This window comes from Oryx dammah, unplaced genomic scaffold, assembly GCF_014754425.2.
Source record: "Oryx dammah isolate SB20612 unplaced genomic scaffold, SCBI_Odam_1.1 HiC_scaffold_29, whole genome shotgun sequence".
In the NCBI taxonomy this organism is placed as follows: Eukaryota; Metazoa; Chordata; class Mammalia; order Artiodactyla; family Bovidae; genus Oryx; species Oryx dammah.
Genome location: NW_024070213.1, coordinates 5691507 through 5702735, shown reverse-complemented (window position 1 = coordinate 5702735; position 11229 = coordinate 5691507). Strand labels below are relative to the sequence as shown.

The window sequence follows — 11229 nt, the reverse complement described above, 5'->3', positions numbered from 1 at the left end:
AGAGACAGGGACTTCAAGGTCAGAAGCAAGGGATGTGGATACACACAGGGGAGACAGGTGGGGCCATTTGCTCTCATATGAGTTCTGTTGGGGTGGAGAAAGCAGGCACTCCATTCTTTCTACACCATCGGATCCAGAGGGGCTGTTGCTCCCAGCTGGGCCAGGCCCTAGGAAGGACACGCAGGGCTGAAGACACTTGACCAGGATATAAGGACCCAGGGAAGACAGGAGAGGACCCCCAGAGCCCACCTGGGAACACGGGGCTGCCTTCCGGAAGCAGCCCAGCCCCCAGGCTCCCCGCTTTGACTCTGAGGGTCCTGGGCTGAAACCCTCCCATGACCTCTTGCTGTGGTTCCGTCTGAGGTCCAGCTCCAGGCGTGGGGCGAGGGCTCTTTGGGCTTCCATAGACCCAGGGCTCCCCGACCAGGCCTGATCCCTTCTCTTTCGATCGTCTTCGACCTACCTTGTTGGGGGCTCTAGCAGGCAGGTGTGTGTTTGACCCGTGAGGCTGGGAAAAGACCCATGGATGGATGAGCCCGAGGCAAGCAGGGGTTCTCTTCATTTCGCAGACGTGGTGAACGAGGCTCAGAGAGGAGAGCTGCACACGGGCCAGGGGATGAGCAGGGGGCAGCGGGACACCCCACCCTTGGTCCTGCACTGCTCTCTTGACTCAGGCTTGAAGGGTCCAGGTGTCAGAAAAGCAGTAGCTGCCCCACCTCTCCTGGGGTTAAAGGAGGGTGTAGTTAACAGCCCACTCACCTACAACCCTCTACTCGGAAGCCCTGCTAACTCTGAGAGAAAAACCCCACTGCAGGGCTAAGCTCTTTCCATGTGTGTGTATATTGGGGGGGCGGGGGATGATTGCCCATTTTACAGATGTGGAAACTGAGGCTCGGAGAGGGCAAAATGACCTGGCTGAGTGTCATGGTAGAGCTGGAACTTGAACCCAGTGTCACTGACACCACAGATACTCTGAGAATATTTCAGGAGGGCTGGTGGTCTGAAGGTGGCCAGTTATGACCCCATTGAGTCCTGCTTCTGTGTCAGGACGAGCCACTTGCCACTTGTTGAACGCGCCAGAGGAAATGCCCAGCTCAGCCTGGGGAAGTCAGGAAGGCTTCCTGTAAGAGGTGGCTCTGCACTGAGTGCTGAAGGACAAGTTGGCATTCCCTGAGGAGCAGGTGTAGAGTGCAAGGTTGTGTGAGAGGCATCTCAGGAAGGCTGAAGCCAGGCACACGGGGCAGGGGGTGGGCACACAGGAGGGGCCCCGAATGCTGGGGCAGGGGCATCCGCCCACCTCCCCTCTTAGCAGAGCTGCTGGGGTGGAGGGCATTTCTGCTTCACGGCATCAACTTGGAACCATGGCCCCATCCTACATCCCCCTCCCTGAACTCAGGCTGCCTGGGCACCCCTTCCCCTGGGGTGGGCATCTTCCTCCTCTGAGCTCCCTCAGGGCCCTCAGATTCTCTGGGATCTTGGGGTTTCCCCAGTCCTGGCCCAGCCAGACCTCCTCAGCCTGGTCGCCGATGCCTCCCTCACCAGGCTGAGCAGGACGCCAGGAGCCGCCTCCTCACTCCCCTGCATCCCACAGGGCGTCCTTCCCCTCCGCCGGGGCCTCGGTGTCTCCCTCTCTGCAGTGGGAGTGGAGACCCTACCGGCTGGCTGGAGTGCAGTGTGGCCAGTGGGGCTCAAAGGAAGTTGGCGCTGGTCTGGCTCTCTAAGAGCCCCCTTGGCTTCTGTTTGAACATTTGCTTCCTTCCCTGATCAGCAGCCATGGCTGTGTCCAGTGGGAGCAGGGAGAGGAGGACGAGGCGTGGTCATGCCGGTGATGGCCCCAGGAAAGGGGAGGAGAAGCTAGGCCACTGCCCAGGTCCCCGGGGAACCTGCCCTCCTGGTGGCTGGGGCCGCGGTGGGTGCTGGGTGGTGCCCCCCCAGGGAGGGCCTAGGGCTGTGTCGTGCTCCTGAGTTTACTCAGGGTAACAGTGAAGGGTCCTGGTCCCCACCCCTCCCTGACAGCTGGAGTCACACAGCTCAGGGGCAGCCCTCTTGCCTGCCTCTCCAGTTCCTTCCAGAACCTTCCAGAAGGCAACAGGCTCTGTTTCCTTTCCATCTGCTTCATGATGGGTGGATAGGATTATGGTGATTTAAAACTTCTCTTGGCTTGTCTTCCCTGGTGTGACTTCCCAGGTGGCTCAGATGGTAAAGAGGGAGAGCTGGGTTCGATCTCTAGGTTGGGAAGATCCCCTGGAGGAGGAAATGACAACTGACTCCAGTGTTCTTGCCTGGAGAACCCTTGGACAGAGAAGCCTGGCGGGCTACAGTCCAAGGGTTGCAAAGAGTCGGACACGACTGAGTGACTAAGCACACAGCCCAGCACCTAGTCTGTCAGACCGTGTTGTATTCCGAAATGGGTACTGCTGGGCCCGGAAGGGCTGAGCCCCCGCTGCACCGATGGGGCCTGACTCAGATGTCGGCCGCTCCTCGTGCGGTCCGGCTGGTGCCTGTGCCCCCAGGACAGAGAAGGGGCCCTGTGGACAAGCCTGGCAGGGGCGCAGGTCTGACCCATGTCGGGGAAGCCCCAGGGCTTGTATGGAGGAGGGGCGTGTCCCTGAGTCACCCCGCAGGCTCTTACTGCCAGAAATTCTGAGTTTCCAAGTTTATTGTTGGTGGTTCTTTTAAAGTCTCAAGAATCATTCTTGCAAAGGCTAACATTTTAATCTGCTCAGACTAAGAGGGGTCCTGAGCTCAGTGGGGCAGCCCGGGGCCCTCCAGAGCGGCTGCTGCCAACCCTGGAGCCCAGGCCTGGGCTGACCTCAGAAAGACGCAGGTTGGGTGTGGGTGTGGGCTGTGCTTCGGGGATTGCCCCGGACGTTCATGAGGCCCTCTGCTGATAGATTTCCCGAGGCGTGGGGACAGGCCCTGCGGTCCCTGTCTGCCGGTGCTGGGCTCACGGTGCGGGGCCCCTACTGGAGGAAGGCCCGGAGGAAGTCGTTGTAGGAGATTTTTGAAGACAGCGTCTTGTCGTAATACTCCAGGATGTGGAAGAACTCCTCCTCAGAGAGGTTGATGCTGTACTGCCTCAGGACCTGCGGGGGAGAGCCGCCCCTGGTACTGGAGCCGTTCAAGACCAAGACCAAGGAGGCTGGCTGCCAGGAAGGGGCTGGGCCCTTGCCCACCTCTCCTCCCACCTCGAGCCTGGACAGCCCACCTCCAGAGTCACGCCCTCCCCCCGCACTCCCCACCCCTCCAACAAGGCAGCCCTGTCTAGCAACACAGGTGTTGTGAGGCTTGTCAACGTGGAGGGCAAGGAAGATGGACAGGGCAGAGGGGGTTGGAGGGGAGACTGGCCACAGAGCCCTAACTAGGTGGGAGGCCTTGGGGTGCAGCTTCAAGGGAGGGGAGGGGGGCAGGTGCAGGCTTCAGCCAGTAGTTATGACTCAACCGTAATACATCCTATGGCAGAGCCTGCTGGTTTCCCAACCAATATCCACTGGCCCTTCCCTTTCCATTATCAGACCCTGATTTTCTTCCAGGCTACTGTGTGCCCAGCCAAAATGAAAGGTGACAATTCTCAGCCTCTCTCACAGTTCTGGGCACTAAAACGAAATGAGAATGCTACGCTGGACTTTTAGAAAGCCTCCTCTAAAGAAAACAGGCATGCCCTCCTTCTCTCTTTGCTGCCTGGGATGCTGAAGTGATGCTAGGGCTCTGGCAGCTGTCTTGGGCTATGAGGTGACCTTGGGGAAGGAATCCAGGTGTTGAGGATGGTAGAAAAAAAAAAATACAGATGTCTCTGATGACAGTCCAGACACCACGCCAGCTCCGGACTTCCTACGTCTGGGATTCTTTTACATGAGAAGAAAACTACCGTGTCTAAGCTGCTGTAATTTATTTCACCTCTGTTACATGCAACCGAGACAAACTGTGATAGATACTCTATTAAATAAATACGAAGATTAGGTTATACATTTCCTATGTATATTTTGTGTTATAATTCATTTCTCAGAGGAGGCTAGAGAGTGGGGTTGGAAGAACCCAAGTTTCCTCCAGGGCCAGCAGGACTGGCCCGGGTCCGTGGGGCTGAGGTCAGCTGGCCTGCCTCTGGGGCTGATGGGCTGAGAGCAAGAAAGGGGAATGATCCTGGGTGTCCGGAGGGCCCAGCACCCATCAGGTCTCTTTGCCAAGGGCGAGGTCTCCGTTTCTCTTGCCCCCTCCCTGCTTGTCACCCACACCAAGTTCCTAGGGTGTTATCTTACTTCTCTTCTCTGGCTGAGAATTGTATTTGACCCCAAAGTAAAGACCGGGGCTTCTCTGGTGGTTCAGACAGTAAAGAATCTGCCTGCAATGCGGGCGACCCAGGTTTGATCCATGGGTCAGGAAGATCCCCTGGAGAAGGGCATGGCAACCCACTCCAGTATTCTTGCCTGGAGAAATCCATGGGCAGAGAAGCCTGGCAGGCTATAGTCTTGCAAAGGGTTGGACATGAGTGAGTGACTAGCCAGCGCTGTGAGCTGGAGGCCACGTCGGGGAGGTGTCAGGGTATTCACGACCTCCAGCGACAGGCCTGGCCCCACCCACTGTGTGTGTGTGTTGCTGGGGCGGGGGCGGGCGGGGGGCTGCTCCAGGGGGCCCCTCATTCTCTAGTGCCCTGCATGCTGCTGCTAAGTCACTTCAGTCATATCTGACTCTGTGTGACCCCAGAGATGGCAGCCCACCAGGCTCCCCTGTCCCTGGGATTCTCCAGGCAAGAACACTGGAGTGGGTTGCCATTTCCTTCTCCAATGCATAAAAGTAAAAAGTGAAAGTGAAGTCGCTCAGTCGTGTCCGACTCTTAGCGACCCATGGACTGCAGCCTACCAGGCTCCTCCGTCCATGGGATTTTCCAGGGGGTCCTTGCAAATTCAGACCCACTAACTGCCATTCATCTGCCTGCATTGCTATTTAAGAAAAGGTTTTTACACAAAAATTTTTTTGTTTTAGTTGTTGAAGTGCAGAGAAATCTAAGGAATACATTTTTCCTAAGTGCACTGAGAGGTAATAACCCTTTCTTGCTTTGATGTCTTGACTGAGTTTTTTTCCCTGGCTGTAATACTTGATTTTTTTTTTTAATACTTGATTTTTAATCTAACATTCTAGACTTCAATTATTTTCTCAACCTCAATGGTTAGCTAGGGCGGGGATGGGAGAGAGAAGCAAAGAATGGGAGCAGGCCCGCTGACAATTTGAGGAGTTCTGCGTTATTCCAAATGTGGGAGTTTTAAGTCACCCTTGAGGGTGGCCCGTTTCTTTCCTTCGGGAGGAAACCCTCCAAATGTTAACCTCCAAAGGTTCTGCAGGGTAAAGTCTAGCATAGATTCTGTTCCAGAGGTGGGGCTCTTGGGGAGCGTCACGATCACAGCTGGTAGACTGGGGCGGGTGAGGTGCTCCCCCAGACCGGCAGGAGAGGCCCCGAAGTCCAGTCTCTACTGGAGTAGCTGGTTGACCAGACTGCATGGTCCAGGGTGGGCAGCCCCTACATGCCAGGACAGTGGAGGGAGAGGGGAGGACTGAGCGGGGGGCTCTTGCAGGGCAGGGCTGGGGTCTGTGGACCCTGAGTAGCCACGCCCAGGACGTGCCTCAGTCCCCGAGGTCGTCATTCTGCTCTGTGGCCTCGTGTGGGGTGTAGGCCAGGCTCTGAGGAGCAGTGGCAGTGGACGGCTGCACTCAGGTGTTGGTGCCCCGGGAAGGCCTGGAGGGATTCTAGAAGACTTTGGGGTGGGGACAGCCTGGGGTTGGCAGCGGACGATAAGTGGATGCAGCCTCCAGTAACCTGGGGGAGCCCAGGAAGTGAGATCTGGACAGCTTGCCCACGCCTGGGCCTTCCTCCGGGGCTGGGGGCTTCTTTGGTGAGGTTTTTCTGGCCGCTGGCATTTGGCAACCGCGTCCTATTTGGAGGGAGAGGCCCCGCAAGAGCCACGCTCACCTTCCTGAAGTCAGCCACGCTGAGAAGCCCCGTCCCGCCCTCGTCATAGGCCTTGAACGTGCGCCTCATCGGCCTCCAGCAGTGCACGATCTTGGGCTGAATCCGAAGCAAGGCGGAGTAAAAGGAGCAGGTCTCGGCACCGGCTTCTTTCTGGGAGAAGAGCCAAAACCCATGAGGAGGTGAGAAACGAGCTCTGGGGTGGGAAGGATGGTGTGGACAGGCTGTGGCCCAAGCGGGAAGGAAGGGGCTGTGAGCTCCTCTCCTGGGCCTTGCTTCCGTCTTGGCCTCCAGAGCTCACTCCCCACCCAGGATTCCCAGCTGGAAGGGAGTCTGCAGGCTCGTCCCAGGTGGCTCAGTGGTAAAGAATCTGCCTGCCAGCATAGGAGACGCAGGTTCGATCCCTGGGTCGGGAAGATCCCCTGGAGGAGGAAATGGCAGCCCCCTCCAAGTGTTCCTGCCTGGAGAATCCTGTGGACAGAGGAGCCTGGCGGGCGGCAGTCCATGGGGACGCAAAGAATCGGACATGATTTAGTGACTAAACAAAGCTCATCACAAACAGCATCTCCTGGGAGGAAGGTAGGTCTCTTCATCCCCATTTCCTGGATTGGGAAATGGAGGCTCAGGGAGGCAAAGGGGCAGGATCAGGACCCCTCGGGGCTGCGTTTGATGCCAACACTACCAGACCACCTCCCAGGGAACCCCTCCCCATGTATTTGAGGGGATGGCCAGGCAGATAACCGAAATAGTTTGAGGGGGAAAAAAAAAGAGGTTCGATTTGGATCTTCTAGTAGGTTCTTATAATGAACAGAGTTTTTAAAAAATCGCAAGGTTATAATTATATCTAGTAATTAGCACACTACACCGTGATTATTTCATTTAGGTGCTATTAGATTTGAAAACAAGATATTTTAGCATGATTTACCCCAACACATGTCTGAATATCACAGAGGTGAACTGTAGGCAATAATGTGTGATACATTTTGGGAAAGTTTAATTTTTAACATGGCACCACGTAAAACACATTAGCACAATGTTAAATTGCTTTCAATTTTTATATCCTTTAGCACCTATGATAGAAACCCACCAGATGCCCTGTACCTTCCTCAGAGGCCGATTTACCAATCAGCTGGTCCCCACCCACGGAAGAGAAGGGATTCTGTGAGCACTTGCCCTTCCCACACCTAAGTTCAGCTTGAGAAAGGGTTTTCCCATCCCAGCCTGGGACACCAACCCACCCAGGGGTCCTTGCCCGCTAGCAGTGCCCCCCAGAAGCAAAGTCCCAGTGTTCCCCTGGTGGTTCACTTGTTAAGAATCTGCCTACAAATGCAGGAGAGACATGGGTTAGATCCCTGGTCCTGGAAGATTCCATGTGCCTCGGAGCAACCCAGCCAGTGCTCCACAACAGCTGAAAATGAAAGTGAAGTAGCTCAGTCGCGTCCGACTCTTTGCGACCCCATGGACTGTAACATACCAGGCTCCTTTGTCCATGGGATTTTCCAGGCAAGAGTACTGGAGTGGGCTGCTGTTTCCTTCTCTAGGGGATCTTCCCAACCCAGGGATCGAACCCGGGTCTCTGGCACTGCAGGCAGAGCCACCAGGGAAAGCTTGTGGTCTAGAGCCTGGGAGCTGCAGCTAGTGAAACCCACACGCCTGGAGCCTGTGCTCTGCAACAAGAGTAGCCCCCACCGTGAGAAGCCCGCGCAGCACAGCGCGAGAGTAGCCCCCGCTCGCTGCAAACAGACAGAAGCCTGTGCAGCAAGGAAAGATCCAGCACAGCTGAAATAAATAAATAACTAGAATTATTGAAAAAAAAAAAAGCAAAGCCCCAGCTCACTTCCTCAGAGGAGTGTGTCTGCTGTTAAGGCTACAGAGAAAGCCTCAAAGCGCTGGAAAAGGATATGGCCCTTGAGATGGCTGGCGTGGTGGGGCTGGGGGCCACCTGCAGAGGGGACCAGGCAGGGGCAGGGCGGGCCCTGGTCCCACTTCTTCCTGGGAGAGGCTCCTGGGAGTCTCACCACCTGTCAATCAGGCCCAGGGTGGGCTCCTGGATGGAAGGCAGGACTGTCCTGAGCTGCAGAGTGGAGGCTGTGGTTGGGTTTGGGTGAACGACCAGAGCTGGGGGCGAGGCAGGGGCACACGGAGGTGAGCTGGGACATCTGCCCAGGGGCCCAGGCTCCTGGTTGGGGGGTGGGGGTCCTATCCCAGAGCGCCTCTCACTTCCCATACACAATCTCAGTCAGCCCCCACCCCCCAGGCAGTCCATGAGCAGCCTTTGGACGCCTCTGTGAGGGCAGGCTATTCACCTAGGAGCAGGCCGGCCTCTGCACACGGGGGCTTGGAAGGGAGCATGGAGCCTCTTCCCAGCAGGCCACCCCTCACTTACAGAACTGAGGCCCAAAGAAGCAGAGGAGGGCCAGAGAGGGCAGGCATCTCCATGGCTCTCCAGTTATGCTCAGAGGCCGGCCCTCTGACAACTGAATGAGGAAAGTATTTTCTCTACTTACATGATAACTGAGCTAGAGAAATAATTGTCATAAAGCCAAGTTTTTCTTCCATAGTTTGTTGTAAGCCTTTGGTGCTAGCTCTTGCTTGTCTAAACTAGAAACTATGGTGAGATGCGGCCCGATTTTGCACAAAATGACAGATTTCGCTGCATGGAATCCACTGTTTGCTGGCTGGCACACCATCACTTGGCCGCTGCTGGGATGTGGGGGCCTGGGTAGGGGTCTGGGTCGGGGGCTGCCGGGCTTGCCCCATACCTCTGGTCCCCACAGCTGGGCCTGAGGGTGACTGGCATCGGCTGTGTTTGTCTCCAAGTCAACAACGCCTGTTCGTACTTATTTAATTCAGAGTAACTTAATTCAGTGTTACAGATAATAAAACATGAGTGTGGAACGTCTTCATGCTTTGGAAAGACTTGAGAAAGGCGTGTCCTTAACAGTGTGGTTGACCTGGGTGTGGGTGAGAATCATACAGTTACAAATGACAGAAAAAGGGTAAAAATCCAGGGGCCCTCCAGTTGCAAGATTTAAGCATCTTTAGGGTCTCATTCCTCTTCAAAGAAGCAACAACAGGACCGCAGACAACGCATCGTGGGTGCAGCTTATGCAAGAAAAGCCACGCGCCTCTGAGCAAGGTCTGCCGTCTCAGACGCCTGATGAGCGAGCAAGCAGTTACGTGTAAGGCACAGGTGTTTCCCTTCACTGTGGCCGCCCCCCCCCCCCCACCTGTGCCTCCAGTTAAGTGACCGAAATCTGCTCCCGGCAGCTCTGTGAGCCACCGACTCTGTTCCCTCTGTCAACCCACAGAGGTCCCCTTGGGCAGGTGCCACTCAACCGGCTTGCGAGCCTTGGATCCTGGCTACTGGTTCCCAGCCTGGGGTCTCCACACATTTACAGGTTTGTAAAGGTTCACACATGCACCGCTTGCATGAAGTGAAACGACAGAGTTTAGGAGGAGTTGAGAAAAATGAAAGAAACCCGGCTAGCCCGGCCCCACCCCTGTCCTCTGGGTGATTCACATACCATTTTATTCGCATTCTGGATTTTCATTCTCTGCATCAGCGAGGTCTCCTTTGCTTTTAACAGGAGGACGCAGCTCTGGATGAAGCTGCAGTAAGCGAACTTCCCGTTGTTCTTCAAGTCATACTTGACGAGGAGCTGCTGGCACTCGTCTCTGGTGATATCCAGGTTGAATCTCTCCACGAGAGCTGCAGGCAAGCACATCAGTTCACTTGGTGGTGGGCAGTTCCCTCTTGGTTTGATCACAGCTTTCACTCACTCACTCACTCACTCATCACTCATCACTTGCTGAGACGCCCCAGCTGGGTCCTTGCTTCACAGGCTCGCAGCCGCTGGCTGGACGGGTGCAGAAACACACAGGCAGGCGACAGGGTAAGCGTGGCCAGGACGGAGGGGACCCCGCGTTCTGCTGGGCTCCCTCTGTCCTGGCTTAGCCTTCTGGCCCAGCTTTGCCTGGCCTCTGTTGCTGCAGTCATAGCAGTAGGGACACAGCACTGTGGGGGCCCTGACCGCAGGCAGCGAGAGCGTGGAGCGAGGTTCCCGCTGCACAGAGTTGGGCAGGGCTGGGCAGGTGGGGAGAAGGGAAGGTTCCATGTGCTGGGGTGTGGGCCTGGCAGGGGCTCCCCTGGGGTCAGCAATTCAGACTTCGCCCTCTGCGCAAGCGTTTTCAACTGGGCTTCAGAGATATGCTCTCAGGGGTCTGCTGCTGCTGCTGCTGCTGCTGCTGCTAAGTCACTTCAGTCGTGTCCGACCCTGTGCTAGGCTACACCAAATTGTGCATTTGTGGTTTTCATTCTAATGATGATCTTAAAGTTCCATTCTGGAACACAAGGACCTCCTTGAAGAGACAACCATCGTGCACTTTGAGGATCTGTGTCTGGCTTTCTTTCTTTATAATTACTTATTTTTGGTTGCTCTGGGTTTTCGTTGCATCAACAGTATGCAGCAATTAGAGGGAGCATAAATCCAACCAATTTTTATAAATATTTGAAGTTTACCAAAGTGATAAGTAAGCAAGTAATTATGAGTCGCTCAGTCGTGTCTGATTCTTTGCGATCCCATGGACTGTAGCCCGCACCAGGCTCCTCTGGTCCATGGGATTCTCCAGGCAAGAATACAGGAGTGGGTAGCTATCCCCTTCTCCGGGGGGTCTTCCTGACCCAGGGATTGAACCTGGATCTCCTTCATTGCAAGTGGATTCTTTACCCTCTGAGCCACCAGGGAAGCCCATTTGAAGTTTACCAAAGTGATACATGGCAAACATCGAACCAACAGCGCCGAGCTGTGTCCTCGGCTGCCCCAGGCCCCCGGGCCACCTTCCTGGGCTCTCAAAGCCCGTCCCTGTTTATATTCTGCCCAGAGACCGCGACCAGCCTGCAGGTTCTAGCCTCGAGAGTCACGTGTGCTGACTTGATCCAGTGGGTGTGGCCCTGCCGGGTGAGGGTGGAGGCATCAGGAGCCCTTGTCCCCCAGATGCTCCCGCAGGTTGCCTGGGCTCCACCGGGAGGAGGGGACCTGACCTGGGAGGTGGGCCCGAGCACCCTGGGGGGACGGAGTGGGACGCACCCAGGAACTCGGGGCCGGGGATCTCGCCCTGCCTGTTGGGGTCCCTCTCCTTGCACTCGCGTAGCAGCTCGCGCCAGCAGCCCTGGACCTTCTTGCGAAGCTTGGTCTCGATGGGCTCGCAGTTCTGCAGGGGCGGGGTCCCGCTGACGCTCGAGGGGGTCTAGCGAGAAAGAAAACGGT

At 56.0% G+C, this 11229-nt stretch overlaps 1 protein-coding gene across 1 annotated transcript in view; it reads right to left on the bottom strand.

Annotated features, from left to right (window-relative positions):
- Positions 1-2650: 2650 nt before the first annotated feature.
- EFCAB6 (EF-hand calcium binding domain 6) overlaps positions 2651-11229 on the bottom strand; it is a 255607-nt gene continuing 247028 nt past the window's right edge. Inside the window, exons 29-32 of the mRNA XM_040233143.1 lie at positions 11050-11209; positions 9487-9671; positions 5963-6112; positions 2651-3086 (exon numbers count right to left, since the gene is read on the bottom strand). Of these exons, the coding sequence (XP_040089077.1) occupies positions 2964-3086; positions 5963-6112; positions 9487-9671; positions 11050-11209 (618 nt within the window). The 3' untranslated portion in view covers positions 2651-2963. The remainder of the gene's footprint in view (positions 3087-5962; positions 6113-9486; positions 9672-11049; positions 11210-11229) is intronic.